This window comes from Silurus meridionalis, chromosome 13, assembly GCF_014805685.1.
Source record: "Silurus meridionalis isolate SWU-2019-XX chromosome 13, ASM1480568v1, whole genome shotgun sequence".
Taxonomy (NCBI): Eukaryota; Metazoa; Chordata; class Actinopteri; order Siluriformes; family Siluridae; genus Silurus; species Silurus meridionalis.
In genome coordinates, this window is record NC_060896.1 from 8,903,563 (window position 1) to 8,931,338 (window position 27,776).

Here is a 27,776-nt window from a genome sequence, read left to right on the forward strand (position 1 = left end):
TATGAGGGTTTTTTACTACAGCACTGTTTCAGGACCCAGAGGAAGACACACCTAAAACCGAGAGAAGTGCGTGCAAGAAACAAAAACCTTCATGCGTCCTCCACGGCTTCTCCCGCCGCCCAGCTGAGCTCATTCGACCACCGCAAAGTGTTTTAAAGTAAAAAAAAAATAAATTAATATAAGGTAGGTGCATTGAAGGTTTTTTTTATTTCCTTTAACAGCACGCGCATCTTTTATGCTCTTGCGTGGCGCGCGTGCGCTTTCACTTCGTTTTCTTCACGGAAGGATTTTAAGAAAAGAAAAAAATCTCAACAACTTTCACAACAAGAAGTCAAGAGGATGAAAGTCTAGAATGTGAGGTTGTAGCCGGAACGATAGTAAAGCAAAATTTATATACAAATCTGTACTTGCGCGTGCGTTTCTGCTTTGAGTCGTTCTATTAGATTGCATGCTTTTGTTAGTAAACTGTAAGGATTGCACTGTTCTGGACCATGTGGTGTTAGTCAAATTTGCCTCATAAAACTGATACCTTGACATGTCAGGGTTCTGGACAACACTCTGTATATGTTCATGCAATGCTTTGCCAATGTATTGGGTATATGCATATTCATTGGCAACATGGAGAATAGTATAGACATGTGCACTAAATGACATGCCTGCTTTAGGTTTAGTTCAGAAGAACCAGTGAGAGAAGGAGCAGTAGATCAAGTAAATCAAAGAACATGTCATGTACTATGCAGTATCTGACAGGGCCAGGTCAGATTTTCCATTAGTTTACAGTTTCAGTCTTTTAAAACACTTTTCTACTACTACTCTGTTAAACAGACATCAGAGAATAAGGTTCTTTCGCTTTTCTCTGAGTGAAAAGTTAAGGGCTTTCAACTCGTCTTACTCCCAGATTGCTCAAATGTTACAAACTTGCTATGATCAGACAGTGCAGTACAACAGAGTGACTTCCTCAGTGTAGTGTAGACACGGACGGCTGGGAGGGGTAGATCCTGACCACATGTGTTTGCTATTTGGAGAGTATTTCGTCAAATGCCTTACATCTGTTTTGCGATCTTTGAACTAGTTTCCCTCCACCCCCCTTCGACCCTCTTTCTGGAGTGCTCCCTTTCTTCCTCTAGCTCTTCCAGGCTTTCCTTTCTGTCTTTGTACACAACCCCGTGCGGTCTGCAGAAATGAGGAAAAAAGGTAGAAAGTAAGAGCGAGAATTGGGAAATCAGGACCTTTTCTTGCCTGTGAAGTAAAGTCAGGACCCAACAGTCATCTCTGTGCAGTCTCATGCAACTTGACATGTTGCTGCTTTGGCATCGTGCACAGTAGGTGGATAGTTGAAGAGTGAAACAGTGATCTACCCCAGCACACCTCTTTTGCCCATACGGATTAGTTTCTGCTTTGTAGTGTTGCCTTCTCACATCATCATGGTTCCCTAGCTGGTGGGGTTTTCATGTTCATTCCAGCCTGTCTTTCCTCAAAGTACTTCAGGTGCTTCCCCATACTGTTTGTGTAAAACAGTAGGTGTGGATGTGTGTTTGTAGTATACAAGTGTGTATAGTGTCCTTTGATAGGCTACCTCATCCTGTTTGTATTATACTTCACACACAGTGTTCCCAGTATATGTACTGAATCCACCACAGCCCTGATAAGGATACACTGTCATAGAAGTTTGAGTGAATATGTACTTGTTCATTCAAAATATAAAACAAGCAGACCTTCCTGTTTGATTCAACCGCTGTATAAAATGACTTGCTGTGAAACAAGTGTCATGACTACTCAGAAACCTGCTATGACTAAGCAAAATTCCACCCTATAATCATACCCCGATATCTGTTAGTCACCAAAGAACAGTGAGAAGGTTACTGATGCAGTCATTGGTGTAATTGTTTGGACAGTTGTGCAGCCATGCTTCTGATGGCTGGAATCACTGCTTTATTCTCTAATAGCACTCAACACAAACATTCCCATGAGTCAGCAAGTGACTGTAGTCCATACTGCACATTTAAGTCTCAAGTGTGGACCTGCATGTATTTGCTTATTAGATTGATCTACTAAAGAGTATACAACATTTGGAAGGTGTGCAGCTTCACAGAACACAATGTCTCCGTTTGTACATAGTAGCATAGAAACTTTTTTTTTTCTCTCTTTTTTTTCTCTTTTTTTCTTTTTTTTATAAACTTGAATCCTACTGGCCAAATTAAGGTTCTCAAGCATTAATTCGAGGCAACACACTTGATTGCTGGAACACCAATCAGTGTTTATTGATCAGGCTCCTAATATGAAACTCTATTTAAAATGTGTGGTGCGAGTTGAGAAGGACAGTCCTCATGTTTTGCAGATCTAACAAAAGCATGGAGCTTGATCATTTGAGGAGAATGAAGAAGTTGATTAATAGCCTCTAAAGGCTTCATCGCTGGTTGCTGAAGGTGTCACGAAAGATTAGTTGAAGACCACTGCTGTCCACAATACATTTCTTGTAGATGGTATGATGTACTACATTACAATAACGAAAAACTTCCTAATGAATTTTCACTACATTGGTCTTGATCTGCACTGATGTCACATGGGCTTTCCTCTGTAGTCAGTCTAAGCTTTTCACTACTTTTCTGCTTCCTCTTGTGGTTCGAGGTGTTAATTCTCTCAGCCGAGTCTTGCTCACTTCTCTCTGTCATTTCTAAGAAAGAAACTTAACTGAGATCAAATCTCTCTGCTGGGGGTAACACTTTTCCTATGCATTCAGTCGCAGCTCAGCATCCTTCTGCCTTTTGTAAAACTAGAAAGCACGAGGTGCTTGTTTACCTCCTTTGTTTTCTAGTTGCCATGGATTTCTACAGTGACCTCAGCATCCAGTGACTAGATTTTGACATGTAGCACAGTTGTTCTGTTCCATGTTCAGCCCTACGCTCTAATTAGATGATTGCACTAGAAAGCAGATTGCGAAAGTGAGCTTGTTTTTAAGCGCTTCTTTTCAGAACATTGATCCTGTTGACTAGGGGTGCGCAAACAAAAGATGGCAGTAGTTCAATAGTCTAAGTAGTCTTAATGCTTATAAATGTGCTTTTTCTGATGCGGTTGTATTCGAAAGTTTGGTTATTCCTGGCCAAATGATACAATGAACAATTGTCTGCAAATGGTAACAAACATTTATTTCATATTTGATAGACTTTAACTTGAACTGAACATAATTGCGACTTGCTCCAAAGAGGAAGGGCTACAATCGAATCACTGGGACTCATTAGTCGGGTCAAGAATTGCCATTATAAATAACAGCCTCAGACTCATCAGATCATGTATTAACATTTCAACAACAATGAGGTTTATAGGAACTTTAAATCTTATTACATCACTTTGTTGTAAATTATTTTCCTATAACAACACGTCTCATTTCGGGTTGTAGTGTGGAATAAATGTTTAACAAGCTTGCATTCAGATGGTTGCTTGTATGTGGAAATCTTTAACACCCTGAGACACATTAATCTGGTGTTTAGCTCAGCATTCACATGGCAAAAACTAAAAAAGAAAAAAACAGTAAAAGAAAAAAAAAGGTACTGTTAACAGTTAAAGGGGTATGACTACACAAACATATGTTAGAAGACAAGCTCATAAAAACAAAATTAAACACTTATGACTGCAATATTAAATTCTATAACTTCTCATAACCCCTGGAAATGTTTTCGATACAATATTGAGCCGCTATTATAATTTCCATCTGAAGCATCGCTTTGTTGTTTTTGTTCTGCCACAAACAAAGAAGCACCGCTCTGTGCCCACTATCCCACAGCTTTGAGGGATTGGAGGCAGAGGGAAATATGGAGGAGGGGGAGGAGCTCATGCGCCTGTATCACGGTGGGGCGGATGTTTCATATGGACTAATACAGCATGATGCACGCGTTTCTTAATCTGACCTGCATTCACAAAGATGCACACAAATACACAAATGTAAAGTGTGTGTCAGAGAGAGAGAGAGAGAGAGAGAGAGAGAGAGAGAGAGCGAGCGTGTATGGGGGGGTGAGGGGTATGTCCAAAGAGCAATTGATCCGCCATGAGATTTGTGGTGTACATTGATTTTTTTTTTTCCTCATTCAGCCCATAGCTTTTAAATGAGTAGAAATATTACTCTGCTGTTTTCTTTTTTTTTTACTTCCTCCCAAGCTCATGGAGAAAGTACTGATTGAGTTTAATGTGTAGGACTAAAAATAAACACATGCTGGAAGAGGATGTGGACATAAAACTGCTCAAGCTAAAAATGTATGCCAGTTTTTTCATTCTATAATAATAATATTACATTTTGTGGCATATTTATAAAAATAAGAAGTTAAAATTGTGTGTGTGTGTGTGTGTGTGTGTGTGTGTGTGTGTGTGTGTGTGTGTGTGTGTGTGTGGGAGAGAAAGAGAGAGAGAGAGCTGATGTGCCACCTGCCTGTATTGACGGACAGTGCCAGCTCAGCAGTCTGATGGCTTAGTCACACACTGTCTGGATAATGAGAACAGTTGTGCTTAAAGTGCGAGTGTGTGTGTGCGCACGCATACTTGAACTTATGCACGTGTGTTTTCAGGGTCTCTGCTAATCCTTCTCAGGCAGCCAATGAGAAACCATTACTGTTATCTGTCCACCCAGACACAACAAAAAAAGCTCAGATTTTCTCTTCTTATAAGACCATGACGATGACATCATCACAAAAATTGAGTTATGAGGTGATGATATCCTGTCTTGGCCAGAACAAGAAAGGAATAAAATATGACAGGGTGTGATGTTATAATAAAATAATCAGTGACCTTGTGGTGTGATGTGGTGTAACATCACACCATGCAAAGCTGATGGGTTTCTTGAAACAAGATGTCTTGAGGCATCTTATTCCTCTTGTAGAACATTTGGTATTGATTAAAGAATGAAGCATTTGTACTTTATATCCACATATACCTGCCTTTAATGCTGTATGTGTCTGTGAATCATGTTTCTACTGTCATTACAACCTATAAAAACAGACCTCTTCAGTCTTTTTTTTCCATTGTTGTTTATCTCTTTTTCTTGATAAGACCTAAGTCATGCAGCATGTTATAAACAAACCTCAAAGCCTTCTACACTGAAGACTTTCCCGTCTCTGAAAACATACACTCACAGCTATAGCTCTGCGTAGCAAACTCGCTGGTTCTGTGCTGGAAGAAACGGAGACGGGGCTCACCCACACACGCCGGGGTTTACCCACCCACACACTCGACAGTTCACGACACCTCTCTGTCTTGACGAAAAGACGGAGAGGAACACTTTACATTTCTCTTGCGATCTCATTGGCAAATCACAGAATGGTATTTAACACTTTTACAAAAATCTTTGATATTTAATCAACACTGAGCATAGGATAAAACTTACTCAAATGCTCTCATATATAATCCTGAAAGCTACTTTCTCTTATCTTCTTCTACCCCTCCTTTCTCTTTTTCCATTTCTGTCACATACACATACACACACACACAGATGTATGCACAACTCGTTTGTGACGTAACAGGTGCCTGGCACAGCTGAAAAGACTCTATAGGTCTGCTATACTGCAGCCTTTGTTCTACAGTACACAGCTGTTACAGAGGACATGCACACCCTCATTCGCACACACCTGACCCTTATTGAACAGTTGCCATACCCTCTGACCTTATGGTTAAAAGTGATATAGTTCTCCGAACACAGTGGTCCAGGACGTCAAACCATGTGTTGCTAAATGTCAGGTAAACAGATCTGTGTGTGATCTGCATCATTGCAATGTATGGATATATTGTGTGTATATACATGCACACAGTTTGTAATTGAATTGAATGGATTAATTCTGAAAATTAATAACAACCCCCTCATTACCAAGCAGTGATGCAGTGGGGTGTGTGTGTGTGTGTATGTTTGTCATTGATTGCACGTCTCAGGCTGCTGTTAGGCAGCAGCACAATAAAGAGCCTCTGCAGGTTCATCACATTCCAGCACTGTGACGTAAATTGTGTGGTCATCAGTCTATTCAATCTATTTAGGCATTGCTGTATTGGCAGAGCACACACACACACAGAAACACATGATGGAGCAGTAGACCTCAACCTGCCATAGATGTCACAGTCATAGATGTTTTATTCTAATGAGTTTAATTGTCTCTGGACTTTCTTGTTTCTGGGTCAGTGATGCATCATAGTGAAATGAACTTGGGGGTTGGGGAAGTTAAAGAAAGCCACAGTAACCATACTGTACTTCCCCAGTGCAGATAAGTGTCTTCAAATGAAAATGTTACTCTAATGTTGTTGGTAAGTTATTTGTTTATTTATTTATTTTTCAGAAGGTTTAATATTAGCAAAGTATAATGCTTTGTGAACTTATTGTCCAGTATTGTCCAAGATGTAGAATGTGTAAAGTAATCCATTATATTTTCATGGTGTTTTGTCACTCGTTCAGTACTCATAAAGGGTAGAAGAAAAGCCCTACCCCCAGAATCAACATATACGAAGTTTATATATAGGCAAAGTCTTTATATGTACAATTACATGAAGTGCAAATACTAGCAAGATAATGTATTGGAAACCTCTTGTTTATCGTTATCTCTGTTCCACTGGCCTTTGCTTATTTTGGAAATACGACCAGATATGCTGAGTACTACAGTAAAGCAAGTGACTGAAGCGGAGGAAGTGGCTTGCTTTAGTTTTTTTTTGTTATGGCAATAGTTTTTTTAACACACCAGTAAAGGCCTGGTTGTGAAAGTGAGTGCGACCATTTATAGACAGCCCGTAATGTCTGTGGGACAAAAAAAATGCCTGAATCGTACATGCTCTGATTAGTCTATGGGCAAGACAGGACAGGTAGTAGCTTCTTATTCTATCCTGGCTGGCAATTTTATCCCCCCTTTAATCATAAATTATAAAAAAAAAAAAAAACATGTCTGGAATGCTGTTTCTTCTGTGCTTAAACACGCACTGGAGATATTTCCTTTTTATTTTTGTTTCCTCACTAAGGATTCTTATGTGTTTCACTAGGATGCCAAGTCTCCATAGAGTTGCAGGTCCTAGCATGTTCTGGTGTAAGGAGTGACGCAATGCTATGGAAGCAACTCGTGCTATGTGTCAAATCACAACTTGTTTACTTTATAGTGCACTGATTTTAGTGACTGACCATTTTGTAATCATTATAAATATGTAGTGGAGAATAGTGTGAACTAGTATGCTTGTGAGATCCCAAAGTGGACTGTGATATCTCAGAGGTGTATTAATGTTTAAGAGCCTGTGCTGTACTTTGCTCTTTGTGGGGAAAGTTCCATTATTTTGGTTACAAGCTTAAAGTTAGAGAAAGGTTTGGACAGCAAAAAGAAGTGAGCACTGACTGATTGATGTAAAGAAATGCTTTATTGATGTTGTTTTAAAGCAAAGTTCAGTGTTAAAGATTTGCCTCTACCAAAAAACTTTCTTTCTTTCGGCTTCTCCCATTAGGGGTCGCCACAGCGGATCATCCGTATCCGCATGTTCGATTTGGCACGTTTTATGCTGGATGCCCTTCCTAATGCAACCCTCCCCATTTATCTGGGCTTGGGACCAGCACTTAGAGTCAAGTCAAGTCAAGTCAAGTTTATTTGTATAGCGCTTTTCACAACAGACATTGTCTCAAAGCAGCTTTACACAAATCAACAGTGATGGTGAATGGTGTGCATTTGTCCCTGATGAGCAAGCCGTGGCGACTGTGGCAAGGAAAAACTCCCTTAGATGTTATGAGGAAGAAACCTTGAGAGGAACCAGACTCAAAAGGGGAACCCATCCTCATCTGGGTGACATCAAGAGTTTGATCATAAATCTTTCAACAATACAGAACACTGGAGAGTGAGAACTAACATGATTACTGGAGTATAAGATTATAAGTAATGTTCTTTCTGCAGTCTTAAACAGTCTATATGGTTAGTAGCTCCGAGTTTTATAAGCTCAGCATTTGTGATCACCACAGATCCAGCATCAGCTTCTCCATGCCAGAGCCTTTAAACACTCCAGGAGGTCCAATGTCAAAACTCCACACATGTAGCGGGATCCAAATGGCACTGGTACGTCTCTAGATGGTTCAGGATGTTTGTGAGTTCGGCATCTACTTCTTTAAAGGTCCGTAATCATCACGAGGTGGGAGGTGACTGGAGCTGGAGCAACCTCAGGATGCCTCGGGATGGGGAGAGAAAGAGAAGCAGTGGAGAGGAATTAGCGTAGCTGCTGTTCATGATATTAACAGCACAAGTTGATAATGTGCATGTGATCAGATGTTCTGGAGCACAAGGTTATGATGTGATGTGTGTTATGTGTAGGCTTTGCTAAAAGATACGTTTTAATCTACACTTAAATTGGGTGAGTGTGTCTGAGCCCCGAACACCGTCAGGAAGACTATTCCAGAGTTTAGGAGCTAAATGTGAAAATGCTCTACCACCTTTAGTGGACTTTGCTATTCTAGGAACTACTAGAAGCCCAGAGTTTTGAGATCTCAGGGGCGTGGCGGATTGTAGCGTGTTAAAAGACTGGATAGATACAGGAGCCAAACCATTTAGTGCTTTATAAGTGAGAAGTAATAGTTTGTAGTCTATTCGAAACTTAACAGGAAGCCAATGTAGGGACGATAAGATCGGGGTTATGTGATCATATTTTTTTGACCTTGTAAGAACTCTGGCTGCTGCATTCTGGACTAACTGAAGCTTGTTTATTAATGAAGCAGGACATCCACCTAGTAACGCATTACAGTAGTCTATTCTGGAGGTCATAAACGCATGGACGAGCTTCTCTGCATCGGATATAGACAACATATTTCTTAGCTTAGAAATATTTCTAAGGTGAAAGAAGGCTGTTTTGTAACCTGATTGATGTGATTTTTGAAAGACAAGTCGCTGTCTAAAATAACACCCAGGTCTTTTACCGTTGAACTAGTGGTTACAGAACATCCGTCTAAATGCAGGTTGAGATGCTGGAGCGTCTGTATACCAGTTTTGGGCCGATGAGCAAAATCTCAGTCTTATCAGAATTTAAAAGTAGAAAGTTATGGGTCATCCAATCTCTTAGTTCCTTAACACACTCAGTCATCCGGGTTAATTGAGCTGTATCGCCTGGTTTAGATGAAATATATAGCTGAGTATCATCAGCATAACAATGGAAGCTAATTCCATGCCTTCTAATAATATTTCCTAACGGAAGCATGTATATTGTGAAGAGCAGGGGTCCTAGAACTGAACCTTGCGGCACGCCATAATTTACTTGCATTAGCCTGGATAGCTCTCCATTCAAATCTACGAAATGGTAACGATCGGACAGGTAGGATTTAAACCAGCTTAATGCCTGTCCCTGAATGCCGATGTAATTTTGTAAGCGATCTAGGAGGAGATCATGGTCTATAGTGTCGAATGCAGCACTAAGATCTAGTAAAACCAACAGCGAGATGAAGCCTTGGTCTGAAGCTAAAAACAGGTCATTAGTTATTTTAACTAGAGCAGTTTCTGTGCTATGATGGGGCCTAAAACCTGACTGAAATTCTTCAAAGATATTGTTCTCTTGCAGGTAGGAACATAACTGTGCAGCGACAATCTTTTCTAAAATCTTAGACATAAATGGGAGATTTGAAATTGGTCTGTAATTTGATAACGTGTTTGGATCCAGATTAGGTTTTTAATGAGGGGCTTAATAACTGCTAACTTGAGGGATTTAGGGACGTGACCTAAAGATAGTGAGGAGTTAATAATATTTAGAAGAGGCTCACCAGTTGTATATAACACTTCCTTCAGTAATTTAGTAGGAATTGGATCTAACTGACATGTTGTCGATTTAGCTTTGGCAATAACATTATACAGCTCTTCCTGTCCTATACATGTAAAACAGTGGAGTTGTGGAGTTGAAGGTAACACTGTCTCAGGAGATGCTGTAAGAGGTTGAACTGCCACAATTGTTTTTCTAATGTTATCTATTTTTCAGTGAAGAAAATCATAAAGTCCTCACTACTAAACTGTGATGGAACACAATTTTCAGAGCCCTGATTTGTAGTTAGTTTAGCTACTGTACTGAAAAGGAACCTGGGATTGTTTTGTTGTTTTCTATAAGTTTGCTCAGGTGTTCAGCTCTAGCAGCTTTTAGCGCCGTCTGTAGCTGAGCATACTGTCTTTATCTGTGATTCTAAATACCTCCAATTTAGTTTTCCTCCATTTTCTCTCCAGATTACGTGCTGTTCTCTTGAGGGCATGTGTATGACTATTATACCAAGATGCAGGTGCTTGGTCTCTAACCTTTTTTAATCGGATAGGGGCAACGGTGTCTAATGTGCTAGTGAGGATAAGGTCTATGTTCTTAGTTATCTCATCAAGATTAATAGTAGTTATGGGTTTAGTGAGAAATTGAGATAAATCAGGCAGGTTATTTACGAATCTGTCCTTAGTGGTTGGAACAATAGTCCTACCAGGTCGATAACGTGGTGCAACACGGCTAATCTGCTCTACCGGTAGTGTGTACAGTATGAGGTAATGGTCTGTGATGTCATCACTCTGAGGTAAAATATCTATATCAGTGACGTCTGCTCCGTGTGATATTATTAAGTCTAGTGTGTGGTTAAAGCGATGAGTTGGTCTGGTGACGTTTTGTTTAACCCCAAAAGAGTTTAATAAGTCAACAAATGATAATCCTAGAGCATCGTTTACATCATCTACATGAATATTAAAGTCTCCTACAAGCAGCACTTTATCAAAATTGATCAAGAGATCTGATAGAAAACAAGCAAACTCTTGAAGAAAATCAGCGTAGGGTCCTGGGGGTCTGTACACGGTGACCAGAGCGAGTTTACTATGTATGTCCGAAAGTACAACTTTAAGAACGAGCACTTCAAATGATTTAAAGCTGAATCCTAACATCTGACTAACATTAAGAGAAGCAGTATAAATGGTTCCTACACCCCCCCCACGACCAGTCTGACGGGGCTCATGCTTATAAACAGAGTGCTCTACCAAAATCAGCCTTTATTCTGAAACCTGGATTGATATTGGCATGTTTGTGCTTGTTTTATGATTTTTTAGGCTACGGTGTATGCGAGTGTGTGGGTTGGGAATTAGGGTGGCAGTATTTCATTTTAAGACTTTATTTAAAGCAAGGAAGCAAGCAACCACTTGGGATGCACTGTTTCAAATCATCAGTGGTAAGGAGACTGAGATTCGAACCAGATGCAAAGTCACTGCTCCAGACTTGACATAACAGCATGTACTGAAGGATTTTATTCCGCATATACCACAAATTTCGATTGCTACTCATTTTTTTTTTTTCATGTCTGTCTGACCATCAATACACTATAGCGGCAAAGGTTTTTAGCCCCTGACCATAAGATTTAACTTTTCAATATCCTATTCCACATTTAATCCCCACTTGCTGTTATGATAACATTCGTCCCTCCGGTGAAGATGTCCCTCTGGAGTGTGTTATTGAGATTTGTGCTCATTCAGCAACAAGGGTGTTTGTAAAGTCAGGCACTGATGTAGGGTGAAGAGGTCTGGGGTGCAGTCAGCGTTTCAATTTGTCCCAAAGGTGTTTACTAGGCTTAAGGTCAGAGCTCTATTGCAGGCCACTTAAGATCTTCTGCTCCAACCCATGTAAACCAAATATTCATGGAGCTGGCTTTGTGTACTGGGGCATTGCCATGCTGGAACAGGTTAGAATCTCCAGGTTCAAGCAATTTTTGGAAAGGATTTATTAAAATGTGATGGTTTACTGATATGATTCTGGCACACAGGACAGAATATGTATTTGGAAACCACAGCGTACTGTTTGTCATGTGTTTGACAAATAGCATAAATCATTATCTTATAAAAAGTCACCTGTTTTTCTTTTCCCAGAACAGTAAGCTTGTTCCGTTTCCAGCATGAAAAGCACAATTTCCAGGCAAATCATTGCATGTATAAAGATGCTACAATAGCTTTGAGGAAGTATGCACACAGACATGGTGCCTTTGCTAAACAGAAACAAACACATTATTTTGCAATAGGCTCAAGTTTCTTAAATGCTTTGTACATTTGCTTCCTCTAATGCAGCACACTTACTTCCACTAACAAGATTATTATTATTATTATGTCCCTTGACTTCTACATCAACAAATCTTTAAAAAAAGAAAATGATGAACATGGGATGTATAATGTTATCTCATGTAACTGATCTCTCGCGCTGGATATCAGCAAATACTGATTTGAAAGTTATGCTATATAGACAAAAGTATTTCGACACCTGACTTTTCCAACCATATGTGGTTCTTGCATTAACATTACATTTTCCCTTCACCTAAACTAACAGACCCAAACCTGTTCCAGCATGACAATGCTTAGTGAGATCTATAAAGATTTGGTTTACATGGGTGGGAGTGCTTCACCCTGAACCCTTCTGAATACCTTTGGGATGATTTGGAATGCTGACTGCACCCCAGGCCTCCTTTACCTACATCATTGCCTGACTTTACTAATGAGCTCGTGGCGGATGGAGCACAAATCTTTACAAGAGGTTATTATAACAGCGAACAGGGACTAAATGTAAAATGGGATGTTCAGCAAGCACATATGAATATCATGGTTGTTTAACCTTAAAATTATGCCTAGATAGTGTATGTGAAACATGGTATGATGTGCATGTTCCATGCAAGATCTGCGTTTTCAAACGCGCACATTCACAGCATTAAATAATAAATAAATTCTGGTGCCAGGTTAGGATTTAAAGCCAATACGCATACTTGGTAATAAATAAGTACCTCCTTTTAGATTTTTTGCAAACACAAAGCAGCCACGTGTTGTTCTGGTGCACACAAACCAATGAGCCTTGAATTTGACCTTGTTTTTTAAGGAGATCAGGTGGTTTGGATTTTACCAGCAGGCACATCAATGTGGACTCCAAGGAATACAGAAAACACATACAGTGGTAATTTGTGAATGTGGGCAATTCACATTCATGAATTCACATGTCGGAATGGTGGTTTTAGAGTAACAGAGCAGACATGGCTTTTTTCTGCATTTAAAACTGCATTGTTTTATGACAGCATGTTGGTTCTGGGACGGACAGACAGACAGACAGACAGAACTTTGTCATTGCATTGTACAGTTACACAGCAACGAAATGCAGTTTGATGTCTACCAGAAGTGCAAAAAGTTGCAACGTGCAAAGAGTGCAGGTAGGATAGAACAGGCAGTCAAGTTCAACTGATTTTAAGTAGTGTTTGAAATTTACTTCACAGTGTCAAGCTTACCTGCTTCAAATGCTTATTTATATATATAGAATCATTCTTTTTTTTTTTTTTTTTTTTTTACAATTATGAAACATTGTAACCCTTTTGTCTGAAGATGAATTAAGTGCATGCTTGATTTGGTAGAATGTTTTTGGAAGTCTTTCTGGACAGTTAGGACTTTATATAAAAAAAAAAAAATGAGTAAAGTTTTTTTTTTTCTTTTTAACTCTCTATTTGCACACAGTGTTAGTATTTTTAGAGAAAAAAAACTTTTTTTATTACAGTAAACTGTGCACAGGCCTGTTAAATGCAGTTATATACAGATCCTGGGTGGTGCAACAGAAAAGTTTTCATCCTGTCATCAGGAGATACTGTGGTCAGATCCCAAAGAAGCCACAGACCTTTGTGGAAAACGCAAAATTGCCCATACTGTATGAATGGGAAGGATGACATTCTGTCCCCTGTCAATCACAGCAACACTCTTTGTCAGCACCTATGGGCTCATGTTTGTGGAACGAGGCAGATCCTCCTAAACTTCCCTGGAGTTAGCAGGCTGAGGCTGGCTTCATGTGCTAAACTAGACCTTCCCATTGGATGATGATGTTTGTGGTACTAGAGAGCAGTTAATTGACAGTTGAAAGTTGTAGTCCATAACACATAGGCTAGACTTTTTTTTCATGCTGAAACGTTGTGAACATAAAAAGTTGTGTCACGAAGACATTCACACAAGCAGCATCTGTTCAAAGCACCAGCAGATGGAATCACGGAAGTACATGTTGGGGGGGGGGAAGCTTTGCATACGTCTACCTGCTTTTATAGATTTTCATCATTACAGGCACGTGAAGGAAGGCATTTGACAGCAGGGGCCATGAAATGGGTCAGGACACTTGTTACAAAGTTAACACCTGTTATAACGATGGCAAACGCATGGTCCAATTAGCATTTTTGAATTAGCATTTGAATGTGGTGCCATGTTGTAGTGCTTGAGCCATCATTCTCTCTCTCTCTCGTTCTCTCTCTCACACACTCACATTTTCTCATACACCTTTTGTACACGAATTTCTTACTTACTGTTTTATTGTCACCACCAATGGAGACGCAGGACATTTTTGCTTATTAGATGAAACTGATGATTAGAATAAGTAAATATATACTTTTTTATATTTTACAGAGAACTGTTTGCATTTGGGCTCCTATAAGAATGATTCTTCAAAAAGCGAGCGTAAGTGGAGCAGTGTTTGAAAGAAAAGGATAATATGGAGTAGGGATTACAGTCAGGGCAGGACTGTGGGGGGGCTGAGGGGAGAGGGTGCATTTGTAGGGGGTGGGGGGGATGGGCAAGGTTCTGGTTGTGAAGCTTGAGTTTGGAATTAATACTATCGGTCTGTTGATAGATAAAATAAAATTTAGTATGAAGAAGAACCCGGTGGCCACTTTTAGAATGACAACAGAGCGATTGCCGCATGCAGTCAGTTAAAGGGGTTTTGAAGGAGAGTGACTGAGAAAATTTGGCCTCCTGCCGAGTCTAAAGCATGCTCAACAAGAAAGGCAGAGGGTCAGATGGTGTAATAGACTGCCAGCTGCTCCCTTCCTCCCCTCATTGCACTGTCTCTTTCTGTCCCACTGAGAACCTCGGAGCAGTTGGACAAAGACATTGCCGTCTCCACTATGTCTGACTCTTTCATTTTTAATCCTCGCTGCTGAAACGGATCATGGCTGCTTTCCCACTCTTGACCCTTTCAGGGGATTTTGTACGTCTGCGTTCAGTTTTGGGGAGCTACCAGTTTTTCGTGTGCTCATTACCAATAGTATATGGTAATCGAGGAAGCTGCAAACCGATGAATGGGCTTCTGTTTGACGTCTCTGGTTTGGCTGTTGATCTTGTCATAAAATCCAAATGTGTGATGATAAAACTTAATTCACTGGCATCACACTGTAGCTAACATGCACACTGCTGGCATAATGCATATCTGATAACCAGGTGTAATTAGGACACTTCTAATCAGATGTTATGTATCATTCATGTTAGACATGGGAGTTATAAGGAGAGGTTTTGACCTACGGTAAATCTCCCCTATTCATTTGTATTATTCTGTTAAAACTTTACTTGTCTGGAAAAAACTGCAATTACTTGGGCTGACTTTCTTCATATGCCAAAAAGCACTTGTTTTTCTATGTTCCAGAAATATACACAGTATGGACACTTGTTTATTGACACCTTATTATTCAAATGTGCTTTTTGAGAATTCCCAATCAACAGTTAACCCCTATTTGCTTTTATAAACTCCACTCTTCTGGGAAGATGTTCCACTGGATTTTGGAGTGTGGTTTTGGAGATTTGTGCTCATTCAGTCACAAGGGTTCCTGGGGTGTTCCAATTCACTCCAAAGGTGTTCAACAAGGTTGAGGTCAACGCTCTTTGGGAGTCCACTGAAGATCTTCCACTTCAGTCTATGTAAACCATATATACATGGAGCTGGCTTTTGTGCAGAGGGGAATTGTCATGCTGGAACAGTTTTGGGTCTCCTAGTCAGTGCTTAAATTGAGGGGGGTCTGGGACCCCCTGATCTTATGGGGGTCCCCAGTTGTTGCATATATTTTTTACTAAAATAATTTTGGGGAAAAAAATTATTTCAGTAAAAAATAAATGCAACAACTGGGGACCCCCCCATAAGACTTGAATTCATTTGAGCACTGCACCTAGTTCTGAAGTACTGAAGGAAAATGAAATGCTACTACATTTGAAGAGCTTATAAAATGTGTGCCTCCAACTTTGTGGTAACATTTTAGGGAGGAGCTACAAATGGCGGGAAAAGTATAAAGTGGGAGCTCTGTGGTTGTTGGACTTCTGATTTGATGGTTGTGAGTTCCAATCCCAGCAACTCCAAGCTGCTTTGAGCAAGGCCTTTAACGCTCATCTTCTATATTCCATAAAGGTAATGTCAGATATCAACAAATGCTGTGGTAAAAAAAAAAAAAACGTGCCTGAAGATATCTAAAATCTTGTTAGAAAACGTACAGTAAAAGCTGATCAAGCTGGTAGCTTTCATGGAACCTGGATAGTTTATGTTCTTCAGAGATGTTTTGGATATCGATCGTTCTTGTAGTCTAAATAGTATGTTGGAGAAATGTGAAATGTGAGAGTTCCCAACCAGTCCGATTCATTCTGCCTCTAAAGCTTGGGATGACTGTGCCTGGAATATTCTGCACATTCCCAATCCACACCATCAATTTTAATAATTCCTGTGATCTCAGGATGTTCTATTGGACCCTCATGTGCACACACACACACACACACACACACACACACACACACACACACACACACACACACACACACGTGCGCGCACACACTCTTGTTAGACTGAGGCAGAAAGGTATGCTTGTGTCAGATTTTGTAATGTATGATTGTTAATTTTGCAAAATATTTTAAAGACTTCTGCTTAAACACTTTTTAAAGGGCCAACATGCTTATCTAATTTTTTTTTGCAACAGATGGACAGAAGCAGAGCTTAATCAGTTTTAATACAAATTTATTTGATTTGCATTGTCACATGCACAACATTAGCTAACCCACAGAACCAACAGGAATTGTGGGGAAGTGTGTGTGTGTGTGTGTGTGTGTGTGTGTGTGTGTGTGTGTGTGTGTGTGTGTGTGTGTGTGTGTGTGTGTGTGTGTGTGTGTGTGTGTGTACCTACATGAAACATGAAAGTAGGCAAAGCCCTGACAAACAGATGCCTCCTCAAAACCTTCATGTCTCCTACCTAATAAGTATGCAGACTATTTAACGAGCATTTCCTTTACACATAGTCACACCCCTTCATACACACACCCATAGCTTAAAAGAGCTAAATGTCTTTAATTACTGGTTCCACAGAGGGGAAGCCACACTGCTCTGTAGAGCACTGGTGTTGTTCTCTACAACCGATTCTACAGCCTAACAGATGGGGTTGTTGGTTGGGCAGCTTTATTATTATTATTATTTTTAGTAGTGGTAATAGTAGTCATGGTGGTGGTAGTAGTTTTGGTGGTTGTACCTAACATCAACTTAGCGAGGATTCTGTCCTGTATGCACGATTGCAGTTCCTGTCAGATGTGTTAATGTGTGGTTGAAACCCTTACGGTTGAATGGAAGAGATAAGCTGTATGATTATTATGTGTTGATTCATACAAGTTTCGTTTTCTGAAAATTGATTTTCAAATTCTTCTTTACCACAGAGAATATAAACTAAAAAGACTAAAATAATTCTCTGTGGATATAAAAAAAACAATTTCAATTAAACAATCCAAGTTAAGGATGTTGTCTAGTGTCAAGGCATAGCGTTTTCATGTTTTGTTTTGCTTTTTTTATTTTTTTTTTATGAATAAATCATAGACTTGAATTTGGGATCATGTGATGCATCAAAAATGCAAGAAACATACCATATTGATTTTTTTTTTTTAATTTTTTATCTATTCCAGGTTTATGAAATTGCAGTCAATGTATTAAAAGTAATGTATCTTGAAAATATTTTGGGATCATTCCTGCATAGGCACACACATTCACGTTGCGTCATCTAGTGGCTATAGAGTGGCATTACATTACCTCACCAAACAATAGTTATAGTGCATTGTTGTTTTCCTTCAGCTTTCCACAAAGTTTTTACCTTCTCATTTTATCTGGGTATGGATCTACACCATTGTACTGGCTTGTGCAAGCCCACATTGGTTAAATTTGTTGTCTGCCTGGGAACCTGGACCACTAAAAGGTACAGAACTGGGATCAGTTTAAAGTTCCTCAGATCAACATCCAAATCAAACTAAATACCACAGCCCAGTCATCATTCTTGTAGTGCTGGTACAGTGAAATAGATTTCTTATCAGAGCTTCCCTTTTGTCATGATACCAGCTGCTCCAATTTGAACACTTTCATTGTTTCCTGCAATCACCCCAGCACCCCTGATCTCAGCTCATTATTTATTTAGCATCGGTCTGACTCCACCTCCTGAATTTTTTTTGTTTAATCAGTAAGGGATATCTGGGTGTGTGGGGAACGAGGAAACATTTCTGTTTAGGGTAATCTTGATTTTCCAGGACTGTACACAATGTTCAGCCCACATCTCAGTTAGCAGATGCACCACAGACAATATAATTATATGACTTATAATGTAATTATAAGTCTGTTTATAAAATTAACAGGTACCAGATGTTCAGGGTCCACTTAGATGAACGCCTTTTGCTGGACTTGCTGTTGCTAAGCAGACACTTTCTTCTGCTTCATTCCGAAAAAGTAATTTTTATGTCACGCTGTTAGTTTTCTGATGTGATTAAGTAATAAAGTAGACAAATGAAACAAATATAATTCCACTATTGTTTTGCACAGATCTATAAACGGACTTTCATATATTGGGTTGCATATATGTTGCCAGGTTGTGCATCCTAATACACATTATATTTATATTATTAAATTAGGGGAAATTAATAAAAATGTTCCCTGCAAAATAAGCATCTTATTGTTGATGTAACATCCACCTGTAGTAGGCTTCAGTTTAATAAATAACAAGGGATACTCTTCCACGTCTAAAATTGCATACTGACTGGACTGTAATCTGTGGAATCTGGCAACCCACAGAATCCAACAGGATCGTGGATTCTCAGCCAGGGTTGGGCTGGTAATAAAACACTCATAAGTGTAATGCTTCACTTCAGTGCAACATCAAGCGCAAGCCGCAGTGTAATCCTTTGCTTTGTATCGAAACTCTGCTCAGTCGGCTCCTTTTTTTCTATTCAGAACATCTGTGTTAAATTAATCTGACATGGACACAGTGTTCAGGTACTCTGAGTTCCCTCTCCTGCCAGGTGAGATTTTCAATATGGTTTCAATATGTGATTTATAGTTATTGTAGTAGGGGAAAGTAAATGCTTTTCTATTTTATTCTCATTTTGTGCTGTAACTTCATTTTACATATGGAAAGAACTAAAGATACTGCACTATACTTTAATAGTAGATGGTTTAGAGATGGCCCTCGAGATTGTTTTAGCGTATATCGTTAATATGTATGCTTTAAAACATGAACATTGTGCGTCATTAACATATACATAATGACCACTGATGTGTTAAATGTTTATTCCGAGGGCGAATTTAAGGTACAACAAATGAACGTTCCAAAATAACAGTATTATTTATAAAGCTATTGTGCTATAGGGAATAATAGGCTATAACAATTCCCAGCAGTTTATCTAGTTTCCTCCTCAGGTTGTTATTAAGGCAATGTTTTCATAGAGGAATATTGTGTAACTCCGTTCACTCCTATAACAAAAAGATATTGACAGAAAGAAGTACCAGTAGCCTGTACTGATTTTAATATATGCCTTTTATGCATGATTTGCTAAAGAACTATTATTTTCTGCATTACTGGGATTAGTGTAGGCAGGCTATGTTTTTGTCAACTACAGCTTTTTAAAATAATAATTATGCACCCAAAAATACCCTAAGATTAAGATCAGTCTGTCAAGTTACAGCAGCTTGTGGGGTGATAATATTATGGACTATCAAAGAAAAATCAATCATTGGTGATCTCTGGTTAGGTACACTAACTTGACTAACTCTCCTGATATATAGGTTATTTTGTATGTCTGTGGTTGTTTTTTTTAGATTCTGCATGCGTGTATGCTAGTTGAAAAAAATGATAGACAGTTTAAGTTCCCTTTGCCAAAAGGAAAAAAAAGTGACTCTACAGGTACCTTTTGTTCTCAATGGTAAAGACATATGCTCAGATGTAGTCTCTAAGGTCCAATTATATGCAGTGATGTTCTTACTCAGGTAAAGATACAGAAGAGACTTCAATGAACATGCTGTCATCACAAGTCTCTATCTCGATTCTTTTTTCTTTTTCTTTTAAGGGTGTTGTGCTTGGTCTTTACTTTATGGTCAGCGAACCCAAAAACTGACTCACTTCTTCATTTCTGTCTCTCTCTGTCTTTCGTTTAGGTCTGGACCAGTCCGAGTTGCCAACAAGATTGTTGCCTCGTGTGCGGACCATCATGGCAGAGCCTGACTACATAGATGGAGACTGTGACGAGCTCATTAGGCCTAAGAAACTCATCAATCCAGTGAAGACCTCCAGGAACCACCAAGATCTCCACCGGGAACTCCTTATGAATCAGAAGAGGTAACCCTTTAAGTAGTCTTTCTTCTTCTCTCTCTTACAGCTCATTACAGCTCCTTTTTTCTGCTTTGCATTAGGACTGATCATTTGAAGAATATGTTTACATATTACAGTTATTTGAGTTTTTTTTGTGTCTCAAACTTGTCTTTTACATTTACTTTCCGCTATCTACCAACCAATTGTAGCTTATCATCCTTGTAAGCTTCTGCATGGTATTGTAAAGCAAATGACCTGAGCTGTCACAGATAGCTTGCTTTTATTACATTTTCTCCATTATGAGAATATATTAGAACGAACATTTAATATATACCTGTAAACCACTACTGGGCTGCTGTTCTAGTAATTAATCAACACTCTCTAACCATTCAGATTCAAGCAGTATTTAAATACCAGGCTTTGGCTTTTATGTGGTTCAATGCCTCTGTACACTCCATAGAGGGGAAAAAACTACTTTAAATTGTTAGAACTGCCAATTTCTGATGTAAAACATTTTCCTGGCAGGCCATTTTGTACCGTGCTGTCTGTCTCTAAGTAGACAGGAATGCTTAAAAGCTAAGAAGCAGCCAGTAATGTCTGTCTGTCCCTTTTTCTGTTGCTTAATAGTTATTTGCTCTGGATTGATAAACATACACTCCCACGTGCATATTATTTGTTTAGCAGCTTTAAGGAAGTGCCATGGAAGGTTTATGACAACACTAAAGTAGTTACCCGGATGCTTGGATAATAAAATGTCCCCTCCTTATATACATTAGTCTATTACAGCTCTAAAGTGGTTAACTATCATTGCTGCTGCTGGTAGGCAGAATTGGTAGACTAGCAGACCTTCAGTGTATTTGTTTGACTTGGTGTGTGTGCGTGTGTGTGTGCGTGTGTGTGTGCGTGTGTGTGTGCGTGTGTGTGTGCGTGTGTGTGTGCGTGTGCGTGCGTGTGCGTGCGTGTGCGTGCGTGTGTGCGTGCGTGTGTGCGTGCGTGTGTGCGTGCGTGTGTGTGTGTGTTTTGACTAAAATTGTATCAGATTTACGCTGTCTGGATGGGCTCAGATCCAGCAGTGATGCGTGACAATCATAGGGATGAGCAGCAATGAACAGTTACATAAGCAGCAGTACAGCATCATCCCTAACATCACTTTGTTTCATGCCCTCTTTCCCTTCCGTCTCACACTCTCTTTCTCTCCCACTTTCTCCCTGCCTCTCTTATCTTCATCACTTCGAACTGTTGGTAAGCATATTAAAGAATAAACTGGTCCCAGAACTGTTTCAGCAGGCAGAGCAGGATGTGAAGAGCAGTGCGTGATCGAGGCAGACTACAATGTCGTTTACGGATTACATAACAGTGGGTCTGTGTGAGCTGGGGGAGTTTATGTAATAAAGAGTTTGCCCTCTGCCTTTTATTGTGGTGGAGTTTGGTCATGGAAAGTGCACTGGAGAGATTCTCTGTCTGAGAATCGCTTCAGTCTTTCAGTCTGCACCGAATGAATCGGCAGACAAGTAAATCCCGAGAGTGCTTTAACTTCTCTCATATTTTTGTTGCATTGGCGTACTTGTAGCTACCGACTCCTGAAGATTAATGAAGGATTATTGATGTCCGTAACAGGATTCAGTGTGCTTTTTTTATTTTTTTGTGGTCAGCTCACAAGCAGGTTTTCTATAAAAACCTATTCTTCAAAACATTATACCATCACATTGTTATTTTTTATACTAAGTGAATACTGTCCTGCAGTTTATAAATTCAAAATCAAATCCGTCGCTATACACAGTACAGTGTAACAACATAGAGGTGATATTTGGGTGCTGGAGATGGGAGTGTCTTTGTGTGTGAGATCTATGTACGTGAACAGCCAAATATTTGCTATTTATAGTAAGCTATTATACAGAAAATATATGTGATTGCCTTTGCACAGTGAAAACCATCTTCAGTGACTGTATTAGTTTTGGTCAGGATGCTGGTAATTCACTGGGTGCAAAGTGGGAATACAGAGAGTCATGCAAACCATTCCTGTTTATGCGTTATATAATATAGTATAATAATATTATGCAATAACGGGATAGCATGGCTAAGCAACCTCTTTCAAGGATCATAGATGTTAAAAAAATGTTTCATTGTAGATTTACACCTTTTCTGTTTTCCAAAATCCTTGGCCATGTCCTTTTCATCATGTTCATGTTTTTGTCAGAACAGAGTGCTGCAGCATTGCTTTAGAGCAGTGGTCCCCAAACTTTTTTGCGCCACAGACCGGTTTAATGTCGGACAATATTTTCACGGACCGGCCTTTAAGGTGTGGCGGAGAAATACAACACAATGAAATGATAAAAACTGGTATTTTCTAAATATAATAATTAACATAAATCCACTGTGTTGTGTTTTGTTCATTTTGCTAGCGTGGGGGTTTCAATTTAGTGGTAATGTATTATGTGTTACCGGCCAGAGCAGCCCCTTTAAGAAGGCATCTTGGCCTGCATCATGAGTGAGTCATAGACACATGTGGCGAAGAGAATCCGGTAATTTTCCAAAAAAAACATTGTTCAGAATCAGATAATAAATTAAACGGAAATAATGTAAGTTATGTATTCTTTCTGTGCGGCCCGGTACCAATTGACCCACAGACCCGGTGCTGGTCCACGGCCCAGAAGGAAGGCTCTTCTGAAGCTGGCTCACAAGAAAGCCCGCAAACAGCTTGCTGAAGACAGTCTGTCCAAGAGCATGAATTACTTTACATAAGTTTTATGAATTACAAACACACTACCAAGATGACAACTGCCTTGCTGAGGAAGCTGGAGGTGATTTGAGTGGCCAAGTATGTCTTGAGCTCTGAAACCTATTGAGCACCTGTGGGGCATCCTCAATCGCAAGGTGGAGAAGCGCCATGTATTTAACATCCAGCAGCTCCGTGGAGGCGTGGAAGAGGATCCCAGCTACAACCTGTGCAGCTCTGGTGAATTCTATGCACAAGAGGATTAAGGCTGTGCTACATAACAATGGTGCTTACTGAATTTACACTTTAAACACAGTTTTGACATGTTCACTTCCGGTGTACTTACTTTTGTTTCCAGTTATGTAGAAAATAATGGCTGTATCTTAAGCTATTTTTAGAGGACAGTAAATCTGTGCTACAGAACGTATGAATAAATAGTTGTGAGGGATGTACTAACTTTTGTGAGATACTGTATGACATAAACTTGATGGACTGCTCACTCATGTGTCCATTGGACCAGGCCAAAATAACTGTTTTGTTCTCTTAGGTTGGAACAATTGGAATTTTTAAAAAAAAATTACCTCAAGCTTAATATTCAGAAGAAACACAAGATGTGTGCTATTGATGAGTAACTGTATTTGGTTTGCCTGGGATGCTGTAATGGTCAACCCCAAGTCAGATTGTCGTAACTAAAAGCCATTCATTACTGCCATTAATATTTTTTTGGCCATTTTGTTGATTGTCATTACCAGCCATCACTGTTAATGCTGGTGAAATAATGTGGGGAATGTGTTATGTACCAGAAATAGACATTGCAAGGGTGTTAACACAACAATAAAATTTAACCAGATGAATCAAAGGTCATTTGGAGATGTTTTCAAGAATTTTTAATCAGTAACAATGGAAGATAGACTTTACAGCTTCACAGTAGGTTATTGCTATATTGATGTTCCCTGACTTCATAATGTTTATTTGTTTATAGTAATTTTAATAGTAGTTACTAATAATAGTCACAGTCTACTTTAGTTCAGGTAAATTTTGATAAACTTATACACTTCACCATGTATTCAGTCGAAACTTAATTTTGGTTGAAAAGGGCAGAATGTGACTGTTTTGTTCTATTCAGGTTTGTTCTGTCATGCAAGCGCATCTCATTTCGGTCATGCTTTACCATTCTCTGGCCTTTGTTGCTTTGTCTGGTTTTCTCTCTTTCTTTCCAGATGTTGTCGATTTCTTTTAGTCAGACCATTCTTCAGCACAATGGCTTTTAGATGCCTTGCCATGCCCGAACAAATTTCATACCCTGTTTTTAGGCCAGTAGTAAGGATTTATCCCTGGTTCCTTCCTAAATGGTTATTTCACACAGTGTGCACACTACCACGTTCTTTCTGTTGTGCAACCAGAAAGTGTAAGCGTGAGGGTTATCACACCATCCATGTTCCTCTGAGACATTTGCGGCTCATCTTTGCGTGAGAAACATCTCTGTTCTCATGCAGTGTCATAAAGCAACTGAACACATACCGAATTCCCCTTTCTCTATATGAGCGCTCACAGATGCCAACGACTGCCCGTTTCACCCAGAGAGCAGAGCTAATCATGCATGGCTACAGATGGCCATTTAGTCCCCATTGTGTGGTGTGTACATGTGAAGCAGGCAGACATTATATAAGATCGTAACCTCACATTATGTAACGTTCTCTGATCTGGAGAGAGGTTTTTCCGGGATGACATTTGCTGCCACCATTGCTCGATGCCAGCCAGCCATTGCATTTCGATTGGCGTGTGTTTTCTTATCGTGCGTGTTTTTGTGTCCTAGGGGTCTGGCTCCCCAGAACAAGCCTGAGCTACAAAAGGTGATGGAGAAGAGGAAGAGAGATCAAGTGGTGAAAGCTCAACTGGCAGAGCAAGAAGCTCATAAGAAGCACAGTGACCTGGAGATCGAACTCATGAAGAGACAGCAGAAACTTGAACAGGTATATATGAAAGATTTTTTTGTGTAGCTTTTCAGAACAGGAATCTAGTTAATACCAGATCCCATTGAAATGAATGGGGGGAAAAAACTATTTCATGCAATGTGGGTCACCAGAATAAATGGCACAAGCTCACAAGATGAACAACATTTAATGTGAATGTGCAGTGCTCTTTAAATGTAAAACGGTTTAAATTAAGCTACTAGTTTGTTTACATTTTAGGAAATTATGCCAACTGTCATTTAATGTAAATGATGCAAACAAGTACAAATCAATTGTGGGTATGTAACATTTTTTTTTAAAAAGTCCCACAAACTAAATGATGAGCTCCAGTGATGTAGCTGAGGTTGAGAAACTGCTAGGGAGAGAATTCACAGGCCATGCTGAGAGTGCTGCCATTTTCACCTCCTAGTGTTCTCAGTGATTCTGGGAGTGTTGGGAAGAACATAGAACAAGAACATAAAGAACACTCAAAATTAGGATACTTTGGAGTTAAATGTGAATACAGATATGAATGTTTTGGTGCATTGAACAGAAACAGTGCACACACACATCCCAAGGTAGCAAAAGTTTACGTTAGTGTTGCATATATAAATTGACTGAAATGTCTTCCTGTCTTTTCACTCTAGTTGGAGCTGGAGCAACAGAAGATGGACGAGGAGCAGGAGAACACACCAGAATTTGTCAAAATGAAAAGCAATCTAAGAAGAACCAAGCAGGAGGTGGAGGAGCAGGAGCGAACCAATTAGACACGTTGCCGTAGATTTGGAAAATGTCCATGGCACATGATGACATGGCAACTGGACTGCAGTTTATGGGGGTTTCCTGGTGTTCTTGCTCCATGTGTTCCTGTGAAAATAAGTGACCATGTTTGGTTCCTTTTGCCTGCTTGCAGACATGACCAGTATTAACTTAACCTCTTTATGCTGAACACCTGCAACAAACTAAGAGGGTGAAAGAAAAATAAACACACTCTGAGACATGACAAAGCATCCTGGTCTTCACGGGCTGCGGGTGTTTGGTGAACTTGCATCGCAAGACAAAAAGAACCTATACAGAGTCTTTCCATTTGTTTCTCTTTCTTTTCTTTTTTTGGAAAACTTAAAACCACTTAAAGAATTTTTTTAATTTTTTTTATCCCCACATTGAAATGGGACACTGGATGGACTCTTGTAAGCCAAAATAATGAGATTTCTTTTTTCTTTCTGTTTTGCTTTGCCTTGGGATGGAGAGGGTCTCCTGAGGACTTTCTGACTTCATAATCAAAACAAAAAAATCATGTCATTTCAATTTTGAATTATTGTCAGTACATTGTTTCAAGATTTGTTGTGTGATGTACAGAGCGTGCGGGTTTATTTTTTTCCATTTCCCATATTTGTGCACTCATCTCTTTAAAGCAATAGTAGATCTAGGTTGATGTGTTTTCAGGTTTTTTTTTTTTTATTTTTACATAAAATATTGTTCAGTATGTTATTGAGTGCTGTGTTAAAGCACTCTGGAGATGTTCCACAAGGGAGTAGCTGGTAGAGTTCGAGAAGCTCTAGAAACAAAGCCTTGGTTTGTTAGTTCAGTATTGAAAACTCTTAGATTTATGTAGATTTGAGCCAATAATGAACCGGTGATGCTGACTTTAAAATTGTAAACCCTCTTTTAATAAATATTATTTTGTCATGTTACTTTGCTCATTATTATTTCCTAAAACTATCAAGGTACTGGTCAATTACAAGATTCATTATTTTTCACACTTTTATTTAAAAAATGTAAATATGTGATTATGAAAAGATAAGTTGAAAGATGCTAAGCTTAGTTTTGAGTTTTATATATATATATATATATATATATATATATATATATATATATATATATATATATATATATATATATATATATATATAAAATATACAGTACAGACCAAAAGTTTGGACACACCTTCTCATTCAAAGAGTTTTCTTTATTTTCATGACTGACTATGAAAATTGTAGATTCACACTGAAGGCATCAAAACTATGAATTAACACGTGGAATTATATATGGAATTATATACATAATAAAAAAGTGTGAAACAACTGAAAAATGTCATATTCTAGGTTCTTCAAAGTAGCCACCTTTTGCTTTGATTACTGCTTTGCACACTCTTGGCATTCTCTTGATGAGCTTCAAGAGGTAGTCACCTGAAATGGTCTTCCAACAGTCTTGAAGGAGTTCCCCGAGAGATGCTTGGCACTTGTTGGCCCTTTTGCCTTCACTCTGCAGTCCAGCTCACCCCTAAACCATCTCGATTGGGTTCAGGTCCGGTGACTGTGGAGGCCAGGTCATCTGGCGCAGCACCCATCACTCTCCTTCTTGGTCAAATAGCCCTTGATGCCTTCAGTGTGACTCTACAATTTTCATAGTCATGAAAATAAAGAAAACTCTTTGAATGAGAAGGTGTGTCCAAACTTTTGGTCTGTACTGTGTGTGTGTGTGTGTGTATATATATATATATATATATATATATATATATATATATATATATATATATATATATATATATACACACAAATTTACATATTTTGAGTATTGTGAGCACTGGTGATGGACAGATAGTACATGTCTGAGGACAGTGTGACAGCAGTGAAGTGTACAGAAGGAACGACTAACTTGTTAAAGGTGGACGTGAAGAGGTGCATCAAGGCTTGGCTCTGAGCCCTTTCCTTTTTGCAGTGGTGATGGACACGTTGAAGGACGAGGTCAGACAGGAGTGTCCATTGAC

General features: G+C 39.2%; 1 protein-coding gene across 2 annotated transcripts; it reads left to right on the forward strand.

Annotated features, from left to right (window-relative positions):
* Positions 1-26,700, forward strand: fam107b (family with sequence similarity 107 member B). Of its 2 annotated transcripts, none has more exons than XM_046864643.1 (4): positions 1-183; positions 20,185-20,365; positions 24,871-25,027; positions 25,654-26,700. In XM_046864643.1, the coding sequence occupies exons 2-4, from the start codon at positions 20,238-20,240 to the stop codon at positions 25,771-25,773; spliced, it is 405 nt and encodes a 134-aa protein (XP_046720599.1). In that variant the 5' UTR covers positions 1-183; positions 20,185-20,237; the 3' UTR covers positions 25,774-26,700. The 2 variants fall into 2 exon arrangements, with proteins under 2 accessions (XP_046720599.1, XP_046720598.1); XM_046864642.1 differs by lacking the exon at positions 1-183 and adding an exon at positions 18,899-19,052.
* The last annotated feature ends 1,076 nt before the right edge of the window (positions 26,701-27,776 follow it).

Coding starts and splice junctions, on each gene's coding strand:
- fam107b (XM_046864642.1), top strand. CDS start 19,010: ATGGACACAGTGTTCAGGTACTCTGAGTTCCCTCTCCTGCCAG. Junction 19,053..20,184: donor TGAGTTCCCTCTCCTGCCAG/GTGAGATTTTCA, acceptor TCTTTCGTTTAG/GTCTGGACCAGTCCGAGTTG. Junction 25,028..25,653: donor GACAGCAGAAACTTGAACAG/GTATATATGAAA, acceptor TTTTCACTCTAG/TTGGAGCTGGAGCAACAGAA.